Source organism: Patella vulgata, chromosome 5 (genome assembly GCF_932274485.2).
Source record: "Patella vulgata chromosome 5, xgPatVulg1.2, whole genome shotgun sequence".
NCBI classification, from domain to species: domain Eukaryota; kingdom Metazoa; phylum Mollusca; class Gastropoda; family Patellidae; genus Patella; species Patella vulgata.
In genome coordinates this window covers 36,002,855-36,024,010 of record NC_065883.2, presented here as the reverse complement: position 1 = coordinate 36,024,010, position 21,156 = coordinate 36,002,855, and the positions used below count along the sequence as shown (strand labels likewise).

General features: G+C 36.7%; 1 protein-coding gene across 1 annotated transcript in view; it reads right to left on the bottom strand.

Moving 5' to 3' along the window:
• The window catches only part of LOC126820650 (serine/threonine-protein phosphatase 4 regulatory subunit 4), a 197,375-nt gene extending 179,329 nt beyond the window's left edge, over positions 1-18,046 (bottom strand). The window contains exons 1-2 of the mRNA XM_050548731.2: positions 17,344-18,046; positions 9,758-9,831 (exon numbers count right to left, since the gene is read on the bottom strand). Coding sequence (XP_050404688.1) covers positions 9,758-9,831; positions 17,344-17,421 — 152 coding nt within the window. The 5' untranslated portion in view covers positions 17,422-18,046. The remainder of the gene's footprint in view (positions 1-9,757; positions 9,832-17,343) is intronic.
• Between the last annotated feature and the right edge of the window lie 3,110 nt (positions 18,047-21,156).

Below are 21,156 nucleotides of genomic sequence, written 5' to 3'. Positions count from 1 at the left end.
ACCCTAAGCAGCAAATGCTCATCTTCGAACTCCATCAAGACATTGACCTAACAAACACCTACACGAAGTTTGAACATTCTAGCTCAATTAGAGAGTTATTGTGTCCCAAAAAGTGTGACCGACAGATGAACGGACGGACAGACAGACAGACAAACACATTTTAATAGACCCCTGCTTTCTTCGAAAGGCGGAGGACTATAAAAATTGTGACCTCTAAAGGGACCACAAGAAATCAAGGGACAGTTACGATCCGATATGCTTGAATATCGAAAGGAACCAAGATCTTTGGGTTATAAACATGATTGTATTTCAAGTTTGATCAAAATCGGATAAAAACTGTGACCTCTATAGAGTGTCCACAACCTTGATATTACATACTTTTACACTATTTGCGTACAAGGAGCGGCCATTTTGTCCGGCAGTTAGGGTCAGATTTTTACGAACTTTAAACTCAATCTTCATTGATGTGTAACAGTGTTATATTTAAACGGTTTTTTTTAAAATTGAATACAAATTGTGACTTCTAGCGGATCCACGAGCCAACCAGCGGTTGTCAGGCAACCACAAGCTAAAAAACACGATTTTTCATACAATCAGGGGCCATAATTCAGGAAGTTATGATCCGATATGCGCAAATATCGAAAGAAACCAAGATCTTTGGGTTATAAACATGCATTTCAAGTTTCAAAATCAGAAAAAAATTGTGACCTCTTAAGAGTGTCCACAAGCTAAAAACATGATTTTTCATACAATCAGGGGCCATAATTCATGAAGTTTTGACAAAACGGCTGCTACTGTGACCTCTAGATGGACCACAAGCTATAAATACGATTTTTCGTACAATAAGGGATTTTGGGGTTAAAAACATACATTTCAAGTGGCATCAAAATCAAATAAAAATTGTGACCTCTAGAGTGTCCACAAGCTAAAAAAGTGATGTGATGTTCGTACAAGTAGGGGCAGTAATCCATGAAGTTACGGTGAGATACATGGCAATTATAAAAGGAACCAAGATCTTTGGGAGATACATCTATTTCAAGTTTCGTTAAAATCAGATAAAAATTGTGAACACACAGATGAACAGAAGCGACGACAATATACGCCCAATCAAATTAAGGCTTCTACTTTTACCTAAGCAGAAAAAGATCAACATCGAACTTAGTCATGGTACTGAAATAAAGAAATTACAAACAAAATTTCACCACTCTTGACCTATCAAATTATTTATCACTGTGTTCAAACTGAGCAAGCAGAAAATACTCAATATCTAATTTAGTCAAGGTATTAATGTAGTTTTATCACTTTGTCTCAATTAGAACTAAAGTTATCAGCATCGACCAATCAAATTGCATATCCCTGCCTAGCCTAAGCTATTTATCACTGTGTTTAATCTGAGCAAGCAGAAAATACTCAATATCTAATTTAGTCAAGGTATTAATGTAGTTTTATCACTTTGTCTCAATTAGAACTAAAGTTATCAGCATCGACCAATCAAATTGCATATCTCTGCCTAGCCTAAGCAGATAATGCTCATCATCAAACTACATCAACTTTGAACATTCTAGCTCAATTAGACAGAGAATAATTTTAATAATTTCTTACTTTCTTTGGGGGATCACGTGGCTAAGTGGGTAAGACTCTGGCTCGCTAGCCTGGAGCTCGGGTGTTCGATCCCTGCATTGGCCGAGAAAGTTCATCCTGATTTTCCGGCGTAGTTTCCGGTGTAGTGTCTAGTCGTGCGGATGGGACAAAACACCGAGGTCCAGTGTACACATTGGCGTACAAGTAAAAGATCGATTGGCAGTTGGAATTCGATATAATAGTAGACCGCAGCGCCGCTGCCCGGGCAAAATTTCCCTCATAGCACACTGTATGGCGGATGCCTGTCTTCATTAGCCCAGGTTAGGAGCAGAACAGAAGGACGGTAAACCCCATTTCATTTCATTTCATTTCATTTCTTACTTTCTTTGATTGATAATGGGCATTAATCACGAATATTGCAAGTTCAAAGTTTTCTAAATTTCTAAATTAAAGATACATTATGGGAGATTCGATAAAGAGTTGAAAGTTCTCACTATAATAGTTAAAAACTAGATAATGTAATGGGAATTTGCTGAAAATTTCAGTCAAAATGATACACTATGAACCGAGAACTAAGCGAATGAAATTTCTGCCTAGCCTCGGTCATCATTACTAAAGTCAGTACGATAAACAGCATAGTCTCGATTATCCGTTTTAATCGTTAATTCGAGAAGGAAAGTTATGCAGTATATCGGCTAACAATCCACTTAAGAAGGCAGGCTAGCGATGCCATCTACCTAGAGTTGATTATGGTCTGGATAAGTTAATTAATGTCTAATTAATAATTTAGATAACATTTCAGGCATAAAGAAAGACCTGCAATAGACAGATTTAGCTCTTGCATAATGTATGTTTAATATACATATTCAACAATTAGTATGATTAAAAAAGCTGATTAATGATGGCAAGTTTTTTTGCCTAGCATTTTAACCTAAAACTAGGCAGGAATTAACAGAATTCCCACAAAAACCGAAACATGATCTGTAACTTTGCTATATCCAGCAGTGTACCAACCTTCAACCATACCTCAAAGTTTAATAACCTAAATAAATTCTAAAAAAACAGAATTTTTAGCAATTTTAAAGGAACAAATATCTACAAGACTTAAGAGACTGATAGTGATTGTGAGATATACTGGAAATATAGTTCTGTATTAGTTTAAAAACTGTCCATAAAGTCTACAATGTTTATTAAAGAGCACATCAAATGACCATATGAAAGTTGTATGTACTTGAACCCAGTGCTTATCATAAACACTTTAGCCAATCGCACACCAATTATTTGAAATACTGGTATGACCGTTTATGTGTCAGACCGTCTAAAACACTTCTAAATTTTTTCGATAACAGACATCATCCAATCAAGGTCCGATTAAGACTTATAGTGCCCCCATAATATACTGAGCTCCATGGAAAACGCATCACGTTTTTTCCCAAATATTTTATTACTAGGTGTATGTATAATATTATGCAATACTATGAACTATTGTTTCACACAATGCTCCCAAACGCAAAAAATATCGGCCCGTGTGCACCCAAAAAAATTGCACAAGATGCACATGAAAAACCCAATATTCACGTGCAGCATTGTGTGTGAGCCCTTTAAAAGCATGTTTTCAACTTAATGTGCAGTACATGAACTGTGAAACGTCAATCTGTCGTAATTTGTTGTTGGACGTCTGAAGGAATCGAGCTAGAGATGCTGAGACTTACTGAAAATCAACGGAATGAAGCCATGGGAATGTCCAGGGCTGGCATGTCTACACGTGCTATTGCCAGACACTTCAATTGTCATCAGTCCACTATTGTAAGTTTGGTGGATCGTGTTCGAGTTACTGGATCAACACGTGACCTTCAACGTCCTAGTCCACAACGCATTACAACTCAGACTCAAGACCGCTACATCCGGGTCACTCATCTGCGTGACAGATTCCGCCCAGCGACTCGAACAGGTGCAGCAGTCGTTGGAAGACAAGGACCAGTAAGTGCCAACACTGTAAGACATCGTCTAAGAGAAGTAGGACTCCGTGCACGACGACCTTATGTTGGAGCTATCCTTAGGGATCATCACCGTCAGTGGCGTTTGATATGGGCTCAAGGACACCAGACATGGAAAAGAGTAAACTGGCAAAGTGAGCTCTTCAGGGATGAGAGTCGCTTTCATCTTTATCACGCTGATGGCCGTCAACGTGTGTGGAGACGTCTTGGGGAACGTCTTGCAGACTGCTGCGTCTTCAAAACGAATCGATGGGGTGGGGGAAGTGTAATGGTGTGGGGAGGCTTCACATTTCATCACCGGACCGCCCTTCACATTTGCAGGGGTCGCGTTAATGCTGTAGCCTACCATAATGATGTCTTGCAACCAATTGTTGTTCCGATGTTTCGAGCGCACCCACAACTTCAGCACTTCCAACAGGATAATGCACATCCGCATACCGCCCGATTTAGTATGGACTACCTGGCTGCTAACAACATCAATGTCTTGGACTGGCCAGCCATGTCTCCGGACATGGCACCGATAGAACATGTCTGGGATGAGATTGGACGCCGTCTTTATCGGAGACCACAGATACACACCATTGCTGCTTTAGAAGCTGCTCTGTCCAAGAATGGAACAATTTGCCCCAGGCCTTCTTTCAAACATTGGTAAATTCCATGCGACGTCGCTAAAAAACGTGCGTAAGAGCCCGTGGAGGACACACGCGCTACTGACATCTGTGTCGTACTTTTGGTTTTGACCCCTCTGACTTTGTACTGTTGATTACAGATTAAACATCCATAAGTGTACAAATGTGTTGTTATTGATGTGTTCCCATTTGAATATTGTTCACAATAAGAAGCAAAATAAATAAGATCTGTTTACAGGATCATTTTGTTATACGAAAAACTAAGTGATTCGTTTTCCATGGCGCTCAGTATATATGTAATTCAATGATAAACCATATAATAGTTCATAATAACACGACTTTATGGATTTTACTACTTCTTAGTTTATTACATGCAACGTTTCAATACTGTTACAGGTATATTTATCAAGCAATGATCAATAATGAATAATAACCGTACATTTATAGTACATCCATGAGTAAAAACAAATTAACAATCAAAACATAACATTAATAAGACTTATAACAACAACCATTTCCCTTTGAATATGACTTAGCTATCTCTCTTAAATATACAGATTAATTAGGTGACTGAAGCCACCAACTAGACTAAAATATAATCCTGCAATCAATACCCCTTATCCACACAATTGAATAGGTTAGTGTCTTAAGCTTATCTTCTTAATAATTCGGTAATCTTTAATATATTAGGCATAATTAATTAGGTTGATTCCCCTCCTTCCTTATGATCAAAATGTAAACTAACCACTTATTACACGTATATGTCCCCATGCATAATCATACCATATATGCATAATATATAACAAGTCAATTATAATCATACCACATCCTTAACCTTATCACGTTTTACAATAAATAAAATTATAGTTCCACTGCTAATTCATAAGTTTTAGATCAACTGATAAATAATCATTTATAATTGACTTGTTATATATTATGCATATATGCATATATGGTATGATTATGCATGGGGACATATACGTGTTAAAAGTGGTTAGTAGGTTTTTTTTTCGAAATCAAACAAATTTACATTAAAGGAGCTAAATTGCTAATATTTGGGACCTAGAAATTAACACAAATGGGTCGCAACGCATATAATAGTGTAATATGAATGTATATAAACTGATTTACATTCAATCATTTCCGTTTTTTACTCTAATTTCAATCAGTTATGTTTAGCAAAATACGCCAGAAGTGTCAATTGAATGGCAATCTCTAGCATCTGGTTATTCCAGTCTACACCGATAGTATTTACTATGCATGCTCTCCAGATAAGAATATAGCCTTACCGTTTGACATGACTTGTGGAATATGTCTAGCCTTGTTCTTCGAGTCCCTTATTATAAATGGCGCTGAAACGCATTATGGTATACGATTCGTGTACCAATGGTAAAATGTTCATTTTGTTTTAAATATTGGATATGAAATGAAATGGGGTTTAACGTCCTACAAATATTGGATATCAAAAGCCCATCTTTTCACGATACAATAACAACACCAATGTTGATTTAAATTGACAAATAATTTGCGTTTTCAATGTCGAAGACTTTGGATGATATTTAGTTAGAGACTTAGCTACTTTAAGATTGAAAATAGGTTGCCAGGCAACAAAACATACGGCCACAGCAACTAAATCGTCCGAGCAGTCGACAAGGGTTGTCACATATTTATTCTTTTGTAGGTAATTAGGGGCATTTAATAGACAATTTCATACAGATGACATTATAATTATCGTCGTTTGAGGGTTCACAAGGTTCTAAAAACTAAAATAAGGGCCATAACACTGGAAGTAATCTACAGAAATTGTTGAAATTCGACAGGCTTTTTCGTTTTACTAATTCAAATAATGCATGTAAATTCCATACAGATCGAAATGATAACTTTTGTCGTTCAAACGTTCACAAGGTTCAACAAAGTAAATCAAGGGCCATAACTCTAGAAGTAATTGACGTAAGTTGCTTACATTCAATAGGCTTCTTCATTTCACTAATTTAAATGATGTATATGAATTTCATACAGATTGGGTGATAACTTTTGTCGTTCGAGAGTTCACAAGATTCAACAAAGTGAAACAAGGGCCATAACTCTAGATGTAATTAACGGAAATTTGCTGAAATTCAACAGATTCTTTGTTTTACTAATTTAAATGATGCATATAAATTTCATACAGATTGGTTGATTACTTTTGTCGTTAGAGCGTTCACAGTGTGCAACAAAGTGAAACAAGGACCATAACTCCAAAAGAAATTAACGGAAGTTATTGAAATTAAATAGGCTTCTTCATCTCACTAATGCAAACAACATCAATTTCAAAACAATCAGATGATAAATGTAGTCTGTTCACAAAAATTTTTGGACAGACCGACGGCAATATACGACCACATTTCCATGTGGGCATATAAAAATAATGTTTATTTATATTAATTGAAAAATTTCTCCTACTTTTTTTTAAATTGCGAAGTCTTTTCGGAAACCAGACTGTTTGTAATTTTGTAACATATGGTGATCCATGGTAAATCCAGAAAATTTGTGTGGGGTACCTTATGCCCTACTAAGCATGTGCTTATTTTGCTTAATGAAAAATCCAGCCCTGCATCCAGTTGATTAATGAATGAAGTCACAGGGACTACACATCTAATCACTAATTAACATTTCTTATGTATTTGGTCACTGTGACGTCACTGGGCAACTGGCGTTCGAGGAGATCCAGAGTGTTTTCCATAATTGGCAACGTCGTTTTTACAGAAGATCTCTAATTGCGACTTTGAGTGAGGTTGGCTCATTTAATTTTAATCGGATTAGTGTGAACTTGTCGTAAAGTGTATGTAGTAACGACTGGCCCGCTATAAGTGATAAAATTTTTGCCATTTTATATTTTATGTACTCTTACCTTTCGTTAGTAGTAAGTAATGTGACCTGACCTAGTAATTTAGACAAATAAAATAAACACATACTGTAGGTTAGATACCATGGCAGTATGGAATCAATAGAAAAGAATGTGAAAGCAAGATGGACATAACTTATGTTACAATTTGAATCATTTTAGATCAACATGCTGTTTGGTGGAACTATTTTTTTTTTCTAAATCTGCCTTTTATTCTCAAATATTGGTTCTTTAAATAAATGAATGTGTGAGGTCTTTGTCAAATAAAAGGGAATAATCAGATGGCTACGTACATTAAGTAACAAATTCTAAAGAAGGCTAATATTAGAATGATAATGATTAATATACATGTATAAATTGATACAACCAGCGGCTGCCAGGCAGGATACGCCCTCATTATCGAGAGTTGGATAGAGAACAAGCTAAAAAGAAAGTGATTTTTCCTACAATCAAGGGCCATAATTCAGTAAATTACAATTCGATATGAGCAAATATCGAAAGGAACCGAAATCTTTGGGTTATAAACTTACATTTCAAGTTTCAACAAAATCGAATAAAAATTGTGACCTCTAAAGGGTCCACAACCTTGATATACCATATGTTTACGCTATTCGAGAAAGAACGGCGGTCATTTTGTCTGTCAGTTTTGGGCCGATTTTCACGAAATTCGAACTTAGCCAGCCTTAGGGTGTAACGGTGATATAATAATACGTTTTTTTAAATCGGATAAAAATTATGACCTCTATAGGGTCCACAAGCTAAAAACGAGATTTTCGTACAATCAGGGGCCATAATTCAGGAAGTTACGGTCCGATATGCGCGAATATCGAAAGGAACCAAGATCTTTGGGTTATAAACTTATATTTCAAGTTTCAACAAAATCAGATAAAAATTGTGACCTCTATAGGGTCTACAACCTTGATATACCATGTTTTTACGCTATTTGAGAACGAAGGGCGGCCATTTTGTCTGTCAATTTTGGGCTGAATTTCACAACCTTGATATACCATATTTTTACGCTATTTGAGAACGAACGGCGGCCATTTTGTCTGTCAGTTTTGGGCCGATTTTCACGAAATTCGAACTCAGTCGTCCTTGGGGTGTAACGGTGATATAATAATACGTTTTTTTAAATCGGATAAAAATTATGACCTCTATAGGGTCCACAAGCTAAAAACGCAATTTTTCGTACAATCAGGGGCCATAATTCAGGAAGTTACGGTCCGACATGATTATCGAAAGGAAATGAGATCTTTGGGTTATAAACTTACATTTCAAGTTTCAACAAAATTGGATAAAAATTGTGACCTATAATAGGGTCCACAACCTTGAAATACCCTATTTTTACGCTATTTGAGAACGAAAGGCAGCCATTTTGTCTGTCAATTTTGGGCCGATTTTCACGAAATTCAAACTCAGTCGTCTTTAGGGTGTAACGGTGATATAATAAATTACTTTTTTTTAATCCTGATAAAAATTATGACTTCTATAGGGTCCACAAGCTAAAAACAAGATTTTTCGTACAATCAGGGGCCATAATTCAGGAAGTTACGGTCCGATATGCGCGAATATCGAAAGGAACCGAGATCTTTGGGTTATAAACTTACATTTCAAGTTTCAACAAAATCGGATAAAAATTGTGACCTATAATAGGGTCCACAACCTTGAAATACCCTATTTTTACGCTATTTGAGAACGAAAGGCAGCCATTTTGTCTGTCAATTTTGGGCCGATTTTCACGAAATTCAAACTCAGTCGTCTTTAGGGTGTAACGGTGATATAATAAATTACTTTTTTTTAATCCTGGTAAAAATTATGACTTCTATAGGGTCCACAAGCTAAAAACAAGATTTTTCGTACAATCGCAGGGGCCATAATTCAGGAAGTTACGGTCCGATATGCGCGAATATCGAAAGGAACCGAGATCTTTGGGTTATAAACTTACATTTCAAGTTTCAACAAAATCGGATAAAAATTGTGACCTCTAAAGGGTCCACAACCTTGATATACCATATTTTTACGCTATTCGAGAACGAACGGCGGTCATTTTGTCTGTCAATTTTGGGCCGATTTTCACGAAATTCGAACACAGCCATCCTTAGGGTGTAACGGTGATGTAATAATACGTTTTTTTAAATCGAATAAAAATTATGACCTCTATAGGGTCCACAAGCTAAAAACGTGATTTTTCGTACAATCAGGGGCCATAATTCAGGAAGTTACGGTTCGATATGTGCGAATATCAAAAAAAAACGAGATCTTTGGATTATCAACTTAGATTTCAAGTTTCAACAAAGTCAGATAAAAATTTTGACCTTTATAGTGTCCACAAGCTAAAAACGTGATTTTTCGTACAAACAGGGGCTATAATCCATGAAGTTTCGATCCAATACATGCCAATATCGAAAGGAGCCAAGATCTTTTGGAGATAAACCTATATTTCAAGTTTTGTCAAAATCGGATAAGAATTGTGACCTGTAGAGTGTCCACAAACAAATTGTGGACGTCTGGACGGACAGGAGCGATGACAATATACGTCCACATGAAAATGTGGGCGTATAAAAATGGATTAGTCTAAGTTGATTATAAAACTGATTATATAATAAGTATCATCGTTTATCGATCATGTATACTTACACTTATTTATAAAATAAATAATAACCCACCTTAATAAATAAACAGCTCTTTCAATATCACTCAGATGTTCATCAACTGTTAGTCTGTCTAATTCTTCATTTGTCTGAACAAACAAAACATGAAATTTAGACTTTTCAATACTTTTGTATCAATCAATTATTATAGAAGCAGATCCAAAACTTGATTTCAGAAGATTTTTCTGCAACTATGTTTCTGGTAATATATTTTCTTGTTCACCACCACTGGCCTTTACTCACACACACATACCTTGAGGCATTTAAGTGATTTCCTATTTTTCAAGGCTACTGTCTAAGCCATTCTAAATAATAACATAGGTTGCCAGGCAACGAAACATACGCCCACAGCAGCTAAATTGTCGGGGCAGTCAACAAGAGTTGTCACATATTTTTACTTTTTTCGGTAACGAAACATTTATAATACATTAAAATCTGATTAAGAGTAACAACTCATTAACTAATTATCAGAAAACCATTAGAATTTGTATGGTTTTTATAAAGTTCTGCCCCATGCTAACGTTTAGTATACGAAACTTTTAACATCATGGATTTAGCTGTTCAAGTCATAAAAATTCATTGAAAATCAATACACTTGTTCGTCTCAAGACCTTAAACTCTGTGTATCAATCTGAAGTCAATCGGATGATAACTTTAGCCTCTAGAGCGCGACAAGATTTTTCAAAGTGATCAAGGGCCATAACTTTGGCAGAAATCGTTGAAAATCAATATGATTCTTCGTCTCATCACCTTAAACACTGTGTATAAATTTGAAGTCGATCGGATATTAACTTTAGCCTCTAGAGCATTTACAAGACTTTTTGAAGTGATCAAGGGCCATAACTCTGGCAGTAATTATCGATAATCGCTAAAAATGAATAGACTTCTTCGTCTCATGACCTTAAACACTGTGTATAAATTTAAAGTCAATCGGATATTAACTTTAGCCTTCAGAGCGTCCACAAGATTTTTCAAAGTGATCAAGGGCCATAACTCTGGCAGTAATTTTCTGAAATCGCTGAAAATCAATAGGCTTCTTCGTCTCATGACCTTAAACATTATGTATAAATTTAAAGTCAATTGGATATTAACTTTGGCCTCTACAACATCCATAAGATTTTTCAACACTTTTTGCATAGAAGAGACAACCATTTTGTCCGGCAGTTTTGGTCCGATTTTCACGAAATTCGAACTCAGCCGTCATTAGGGTGTAACGGTGATATATTCAAACATTTCTTTCAATCGGATACAAATTGGGACCAAAAGCTAAAAATGTGATTTTTCATACATTCAGGGGACATATTCTATGAAGTTATGGTCTGATATATGCCAATATCGAAAAGAACCGAGATCTTTGGGAGATAGACCTATATTGCAAGTTTCGTTAAAATCAGATAACAAGCGGTTGCCATGCAAGATACGCCCACATTTTGCAAGAGATGGACAGAGATAAAGCTAAAAAAAAGAAGTGATTTTTTCGTACAATCAAGGGCCATAATTCAGGAAGTTACAATCCGATATGCATGAATATTGAGAGGAACCAAGATCTTTGGATTATAAACATACATTATGCAAAAGCTAAATCTGTCTATTGCAGGTCTTTCTTTAGGCCTGAAATGTTATCTAAATTATTAATTAGACATTAATTAACCTATCCAGACCATAATCAAGTCTAAATGCCATCGCTAGCCTGCGATCTTCAGTGGATTATAAGCCGATTTACTGCATAACTTTCCTTCACGATTTAACGATTAAATGGATAATCGAGACTATTCTGTTTATCGTACTGACTTTAGTAATGATGGTCGAGGCTAGGCGGAAATTTCAATCGCTTAGTTCTCAGTTCATAGTGGATCAATTTGAATGAAATTTTCAGCAAATTGCCTTAACATTATCTAGTTTTTAACTATTATAGTGAGAACTGCCTTTAGTTTCCTCAAAATCAAATAAAAATTGTGACCCGTAGAGTGAAAATGTGGGCGTATAAAAAGCGATTTTTCGTACGATATCAGGGGACATAATCCACAAGTTATTGTCTGACATGCACGAATAACAAAAGGAATCAAAAACTCTGGGATATAACCATATATACTATTCAAAAAAAGTAGGGGATATTTGATTTTGGGGGCATAATACTAAAATATGCAAATGACTACGAAAAAAGTCACTATAGAACCTAACAGAAGAAACATTTCCAGTTACATGTGACGCCCAAACGCACCAATAGCTACCGCATGGAATGCAGGTGATGCTTGGGATCATCATGGGGGTCCAACCCAAGATTTGCACGACTCTGACTTTGAATGTTACAGTCATTGTGGCATTGAATTCCAGGGTGGAAACATCAGTTTAATTGTTTTAGTGACCAGAAAACAAATTTTGATATGCGTCGGCTTACCCAAAATGAAAGGTTACGTGCCCTTGGCATGCTACAGATCGGCACAACACAGGCGGTTGTGGCGCGGACGATGAATGTTTCTCAGTCTGTCATAAGCAGGCTATGGTCCAGATACCGTGATACACAATCTGTACAGGACAGACCACGCTCAGGTCGACCAAGGGCGACAACTCAAGCCCAGGATCGATTTATCCGTACCTTGGCCTTGAGAAATCGTGTCATCACAGCAAATCAGATCAGCGCTCGTCTTCAAACAGACACTGGTGTGAGAGTGAGTGGCCAGACGATTCGGAATCGACTGCATAGGGGTCACCTTCGCGCCCGATGTCCTCGCGTGATCTCTTGTTTGAGAGATCATCACATTCAGGCAAGACGTCGTTGGTGTAGGGATCGTCAACACTGGGATAATCGACGCTGGAGCAATGTGATGTTTTCAGATGAGTCATGGTTCACTGTTGATTTTTTGGACAGACGTAGGAGGGTGTGGCGTCGTCGAAACGAGCGCTTCCAAGACGTTAACGTCATCAGACATGATCGATTTGGGGGTGGTTCTGTTATGGTGTGGGGAGGCATCACTGTTGCTGGAAGAACGGCTTTACATGTTGTTGCAGGGTGTGTTACAGGCCAGTACTACCGGGACAACATCTTGGCAGTCCATGTTGTGCCGTTTGCACGACGTCATGGCCGCCGTTTCATCTTCCAGGATGACAACGCAAGATGTCACAGGGCCAGGATCGTTACAGGTTACCTCCAACAACAGAACATCACCACATTACCTTGGCCAGCACTGAGTCCCGACCTCTCCCCCATCGAGCATGTCTGGGACATGCTTGGACAGAGGTTACGTCAACGTCAACAACGTCCTGCAACAGGAATGGGACAATCTGGACCAAAATGACCTTAGACGTCTCATTAGGAGTATGCCACGTCGGATCAATGCTTGTTTGGCAAACAGGAGGAGGATTTACCCGTTACTGACTTGGTTGTGATGCTGTGGTAACTTTGCTGTTTGACCCCGGGTATCATTTTACCCTTATAATGGTCAGTCTGTGCCTTACTTAGTCTAACGATCATTTGCAATAAATCGATGAATGTGAACTTCATTTCATTTTGTCATTTGTTTCTTCGTCAGTTTCATTAGGTGACTTTAATAATACTTAAAAATCAAATATCCCCTACTTTTTTTGAATAGTATATTTCAAGATTCATCAAAATCAGAAAAAATTCAGACCTCTAGAGGGTTCACAACCTTGATATTACATACTTTAACACTATTTGCGTATAGTGAGCGTTCATTTTGTACGGCAATATCCATCCAATTTTCACGAAATTTCAAACTCAACCATCATTCTAGTGTAATGGTGATATATACATGTATTTGAACGTTTTTCTAAAATCTGATAAAAACTGCAACCTCTAGAGGGACCACAAGCCAAAACCAAGATTTTTTCGTACAATCAGGGGCCATAATCCAGAAAATTAAGGTTCAATATGCGCGAATATCGAAAGGATCCGAGGTCTTTGGGTTATAAATGTACACTTCAAGTTTCATCAAAATCGGATAAAAATTGTGACCTCTAGAGTGACCACAAGTTAAAAACGTGATTTTTGGTACAAGCAGGAGCCATAATCCATGAAGTTACGGTTAAATACATGTCAAAATCGAAAGGAACCGAGATCTTTTTGAGATACGCCTATATTGCAAGTTTCGTTAAAATCAGATAACAAGCGGTTGCCATGCAAGATACGCTCACATTTTGCAAGAGATGGACAGAGAACAAGCTCAAAAAAAGAAGTGATTTTTTCGTACAATCAAGGGCAATAATTCAGGAAGTTACAATCCGATATGCATGAATATTGAGAGGAACCAAGATCTTTGGATTATAAACATGTATTTCAAGTTACATCAAAATCGGATCAAAATTGTGTCCACTCTCTAGAGGGTCCAAAACCTTGATATACCATATATTTACATTATTTGCGTACAAGGGGCAGCCATTTTGTCCGGCAGTTTTGGCCCGATTAACAGTGATATATTCAAACGTTTTTTAAAATCGGATAAAAATTGTGACATCTAGAGGGATCACATCCTAAAAACGCGACTTTTCGTACAATCAAGGGCCATAATTCAGGAAGTTATGATCCAATATGTGCGAATATCGAAAGGAACCAAGATCTATAGGGTCCACAACCTTGATATACCATATTCTTATGCTATTTGAGAACGAATTGCGGCCATTTTGTCTGTCAATTTTGGTCCGATTTTCACGAAATTCGAACTCAGTTGTCCTTAGGGTGTAAACTTGATATAATATTAATAATACAGATTTTTAAATCAGATAAAAATTATAACTTCTATAGGGTCTACAAGCTAAAAATGCGATTTTTCGTACAATCAGGGGCCATAATTCAGGAAGTTATGGTCCGATATGCGTGAATCGAAAGGAACCAAGATCTTTGGGTTATAAACTTTACATTTCAAGTTTCAACAAAATCGAATAAAAAGTGTGTCCTCTATAGGGTCCACAACCTTGATATACCATATATTTAAGCTAGTTGAGAACGAATGGCGGCCATTTTGTCTGTCAATTTTGGGCCGTTTTCACGAAATTCGAACTCAGTCTTCCTTAGGGTGTAACGGTGATATAATATTACGTTTTTTTAAATCAGATAAAAATTATGACTTCTATAGGGTCCACAAGCTAAAATCGCGATTTTTCATACAATCAGGGGCCATAATTCAGGAAGTTATGGTCCGATATGCGTGAATATCGAAAGGAACCGAGATCTTTGGGTTATAAACTTACATTTCACGTTTCAACAAAATCGGATAAAAATTGTGACCTCTATAGGGTCCACAAGCTAAAAACGTGATTTTTCGTACAAACAGGGGCCATAATCCATGAAGTTTCGATCCGATACATGCCAATATCGAAAGCAACCGAGATCTTATGGAGATAAACCTATATTTCAAGTTTCGTCAAAATCGGATAAGAATTGTGACCTGTAGAGTGTCCACAAACAAATTGTGGACGGACGGACAGGGGCGACATGAAAATGTGGGCGTATAAAAATTGTGACCTGTAGAGTGTCCACAAACAAATTGTGAACGGACGGACAGGTGCGACACCAATATACGTCCACGTGAAAATGTGGGCGTATAAAAAGTTGAACGGACGGCATAATACGTCCACAAGAAAATGTGGGTGTATAAAAAGGGATCCCAAACTATGTGAGAACAGTAACTTCTTTACGGTCCCCGAGCTAGTCTATCCTTGACTGCCACGTGATGAGCAAAACCAATATAAGTTGGACAGATTTTGACAACCAAGTGTTGTTTAAAGACAAAATGTAATCATTTTGATCGCTTGAGTTTTGACAAAGAAAAGATTCAGCTGAAGACTGTTAGGCTACATATATAGGGCTCCCTAGGAGTAAGATCCATTGATTTGATTTGATTTTTGTTGTTTATTGCTTGAAATATTGGGAAGTATTAACATGAACCAAAGTAACGGATAATAGGCATATTTATGTGTATGAGAACACCTAAATTCAAAACCAAGATGAGACTAACAGCTTTTTCATATGATCCCAAACTTGAATTGTCATCAAAATGCATTCTGTCACCCCTTTGTACAAAAAGATCTAACCTGACAACTACATAGCAAGCATTCATATTTCACGTTTCAACAAAATCGGATAAAAATTGTGACCTCTATAGGGTCCACAAGCTAAAAACGTGATTTTTCGTACAAACAGGGGCCATAATCCATGAAGTTTCGATCCGATACATGCCAATATCGAAAGCAACCGAGATCTTATGGAGATAAACCTATATTTCAAGTTTCGTCAAAATCGGATAAGAATTGTGACCTGTAGAGTGTCCACAAACAAATTGTGGACGGACGGACAGGGGCGACATGAAAATGTGGGCGTATAAAAATTGTGACCTGTAGAGTGTCCACAAACAAATTGTGAACGGACGGACAGGTGCGACACCAATATACGTCCACGTGAAAATGTGGGCGTATAAAAAGTTGAACGGACGGCATAATACGTCCACAAGAAAATGTGGGTGTATAAAAAGGGATCCCAAACTATGTGAGAACAGTAACTTCTTTACGGTCCCCGAGCTAGTCTATCCTTGACTGCCACGTGATGAGCAAAACCAATATAAGTTGGACAGATTTTGACAACCAAGTGTTGTTTAAAGACAAAATGTAATCATTTTGATCGCTTGAGTTTTGACAAAGAAAAGATTCAGCTGAAGACTGTTAGGCTACATATATAGGGCTCCCTAGGAGTAAGATCCATTGATTTGATTTTTGTTGTTTATTGCTTGAAATATTGGGAAGTATTAACATGAACCAAAGTAACGGATAATAGGCATATTTATGTGTATGAGAACACCTAAATTCAAAACCAAGATGAGACTAACAGCTTTTTCATATGATCCCAAACTTGAATTGTCATCAAAATGCATTCTGTCACCCCTTTGTACAAAAAGATCTAACCTGACAACTACATAGCAAGCATTCATCATGGTATTTTGCAATGACAAAGTTTGTGAGGAGTCCAATTTTTCAAAGCAGAATTTTTATATGCAATTGTTTAATTCTTTAAATATGATTAGCAAATAAATACTGTGAAAAACAGTGATTAAACTCCATGTGTATTTTTTACACATACTTCTGTAAGACACTTTAGACAGTAACAAAGTTATAACTTAACACAGCCAAATAAAAAACATAATTTCACACCACACGTGTTTTTATCTATATAACATTAGTTAGTTTATAGTGTAGCAATGTAATTATATATGTATTTGAAAAATATCCCTCCGGTCATATTCATATGACCTAATTCTATTAACGGTACAACAGTAAATATTGTGGCAAATTTGCAAATGACCCCAACTGATTATTTCCTAAAGTAAATTTATTTTAAACAATGTCCAAAACTAAAGTTTAAATGTATAATCTACTGGTACTGGAAAATTCAACAGAGTCAAATAATTAGATAACAGTATTTCATATTATATAAGATAATGTATAAATAAAGCAAATATAGCCTGGTCCAGGTGTGAAAGGAATTAAGTTTTTTAAAATGAAACAAACGCTGTTTTTGAGAAATATGAGGACTTTATTAACAGATAGCAGAGAAGGAAAACAAATACTGAATTTATTATAACAATTATACAAACCTTCAATGATCGGGGAATCACTCGCTCCAATTGGAGCTCCTGCAAGTCTTCTGCAAGCGACGTAGATGTTGCATCCATTATAATATACTATAAATCATTTAAAAGATAACCTTTTCTTTTTTTATATACAGTTCTGCAGTGTTTAGAGTAACTTTTATAAGCCTAGTGGCACTATGATTGTTGATTGCTGAATGTCCTTTTCTGTGTTGCTAGAGGGCCAATGCTACATGTACAGTCATTTTGTAATATGACAGCAGAATACAGTCAGAAGCTATTGAAGATTTCTCTATTTAAAAATCAATTTTTGGTTGGTATTATTTCCGTTTTCCAGATTAAACATCATATAGACACAGTCATTGTGATAAAACGTTCCTGTCCATGACCTGCTGTTCTGTTGTCTTGGCCTGTTGCCAGTGTGAGTGAGTTGAAAGTATGAAATAAATGTTCAAAGTCCTCCAAATATCAAAAGCCTAAATTTTCAATTATAGCTTGCAAAGAAAGAATGGAGTTTGGATGAACTGGATGTTAGAGTGTGCTACTTCAATAAAACAAAAACTCTTGTCACGATTCTGTGTTTGTAACTTGTTTGTTTTTCCATTGACTGAGTGCAATCATACATACAACACTAAAAAGAGTCAGACAAGAGTAGCCTATCATATATATCTAAATGTTACTGTAATTTCTCTGTAAAAAACAAACATCCTATATTCCTTGACAAATAGCAAGTCTCGGCCATATGATTAACAAGTAAGAGATGCTTGGCATATATTTTGTAATTAATTATCGTAAAAATAAAAACATTTTTTAGTTCCATATCAAGTTTCTTGGAAAGCTTCTCTTGACAACACATTAGCATCCATGTTAATATCACGTCAACGAAATTTCACGTGATTTCTCGCGAGAAAATATCTCGCTTTACCAGTCGTCTGCATTTAATTGTCGGTCGAATTCTGAAGGGTAACCAGACCACTCAGACCAAAGACCACTCGGACCAAGACCAATCGCCCCCCCCCCCCCCAAAAAAAGACCAGTTCTTTTAAAGTTTTTAATATGCCTCTGGATATATTCCCGTCTTTATTGGCCCAGTCTGATGAATCTAACCTAGTCGCTCGAACCATAAATCGAACCACATTTCTTCAGGAGTTGACTTACTTAAGCTTTCCCTGAATTGATCTGGTCTGTCGCTTTTGATATCTTTTCAGTATTCCTTCCGACACCATCTTAATTCATTTGATGAGGCAACAAAAGCATTTTATGTTGTTGTTGTTGTTTATTACAAATTTAACGTCCAATACATAATGCATGATATTATGGACAGGTTGATCAGGGGCGGATCTAGGAATTTTTAAAAGGGGCCCGGGTGGGGGCCGTAAAATGAGGGCATTGACCGCGGAGATGTGGCACGCCGCTGACAGGAGATTTTTTTTAATTTTTTTTTTTTGGGGGGGGGGGGGTCTCCCCAAGAAAATTAGCCGTCACTTCATTAGCCGTCATTTCCTTGCATCTGTAGCTATTCCAAGAGCTATTTGGCTGATATTTTCGTCTAAGTAAACGTTCGGAAATCGTTGAAAAAGAGCCTTAAAATCGAGCAAAAAAGCCAGTTGAACATGCGACTCGAAAATTGTCAAGGCGAGCGAGGCATTATGATGGGAAAAAAGACGAATCTATTCCCTAGCCACTTCACTATTTAAGCCTTGTAACTTGTACTTTGCACTGTCCACATATGAAACAATGCTACATCAAGTTGCACCCATGCGCGTCGGTGATGGGCATGAGTGTATACGCCGCCGATTCCACAACATGTCTGTCTATAGTCACTCTATAGGATTAGGGCACCGTCAGCTAAACAACAAGAATTCGTTTGAAAGTGGAAGCATTAATCAGACCAGACTGGTGTGTTTGAATCGATGGTTTGAGTCATTTGGGATCCCTGCAACGGGTTGGGAACGGACATATTCAGCAGTAAAAAAGGGCACTGTCGAAAATAAGGGGGGGGGGCGCCCCTCGCACCCCCCTTGAATCCGCCTCTGTTGATTTAATTAAGTTATTTAGGCCTGCATCTGAATGAGTAAAATATAGAGGTTAGGTAAAAACACTAAATAATAAAATGTTCTTGTATATCTAAAAGTCACTTTAAAACAGATTTAAAATAATAAAAAGTTCTTGTATATCTAAAAATCACTTTAAAACACGGTTTTAAAAATGGTTTTAAAGGCTCAAGACCACTCTTTTTGTAACTGAATAATATGTCCCAATCTTTATACTGGTCAACAAATTGTAGGCTACTATTTTACAATATTCCAATTAATTGATGATACAAATTTCATCTTAACACACCCAATTTAAAAAATTGGAAAAATTCAACTAAATGATTTGAAAAGCCTGACGTAAAGCTTTTTAAATGTGACTTGGATTTAAAAAATATTTTTGAACCCTCTGGACAAGTAATTAAAATAGGATTTAATGGTTAATTTACACAACAGGTAGAACACTAACACATCTAGTACTTAGAATAAGGCTATTTTTTATTTTCTTGAACTGTCAAGCCAGCAAGAGTGTTATTGTCCCTTTAAAATCGTTGTCGTGGGAAGAGAGGGCGGGCCATCTTCTCACTTTGTCATAATGAAAACAAGTTAAAATAGGAGATCCAGCTGTTTGATGTCATCGCAGCGGATCGAAAAAAACCTGTGGGAAAAAGGATCCGCTGTTTAATGTGGAAAAGCGAAGTTCTCGCAGTAAAAACCACATAGCTGGATCCGTGGAGTATTTAAAAATAAAAATAGTCCGTGCGGTTCTTTCCATATAATAAAAGTTATTTATGTACCGGTAGGCCTTGTCTTATAGACTAATAAATGTGGCTGTTTTCACAATGTGACATTAAAATGTCAGTAGGCCTATTTCCTCTCAAACATTTTGTACATATAAATTCATTCCGTTATTGTACCAGAGCAGAAGTGACAGCCAGTGGAAACAATCTTTTTCATAATAAAATTGTACCTCACATAGTATGACTATGATATAGGCCTATAGGACAGATCTGCAGGTTAAATAGTTCAGACATGGGCCTTAACCTCAAGTTTGAATAAAATTAAGAAGTTATTGTTAACAAAAAACAGAGAAGGCGGAAGGCACACAAAGCAAATCAAGTTGCCAATTAAAAACTTAATAGTAATTATCTAGGAGAATGAAATGGTCATGTAAACTTAGTTATATTATATTATGTATCATAATTCATAATAATAATATTTATAATATTATTTTTTTTTTTTTCATTTATCAGCACTTTGTAAATGGTCAGCCACATCTTATGGCTGCACTGCATTATGATCATATTGCTCAACCAAGACCACCACCCAAACCCAGTTCACGTATTTTTTTAAGAAATCTGCAGTAGTTGAATCAAAGATTTAAAGGTAACAATGGGTTTATCAGCTTTACAATGACTATTTCCTGTCACATGTGCTCACAGTATTAGTCATACAGAGGCCTGGAATCACTGTCTTGTAGATGTGTCTTCTGTCCTATACAGGGGTTTTGGGTTGTCGAATGGTTAACACATGCATATTAGATCATAAGGGCTGTCTGTCAGTCAAGTGAGGTGGTTTCAAACTATTCGAACCAATACTTGTATGTGGCAAGGCTCCTCTGTCCAATTCGTGTGTTTTCTCCAGGGCCTCGTACGCTGAAGGGAATTATTGAAATAAAATTGGACAATTTGTCAGTCCAAAAATGACCTATCCAGTTTGTGTCAACTGGATGTTACACTCCATTTCTCTCTGTCTGACACTACAAACTATTCTATATCATTTTAGA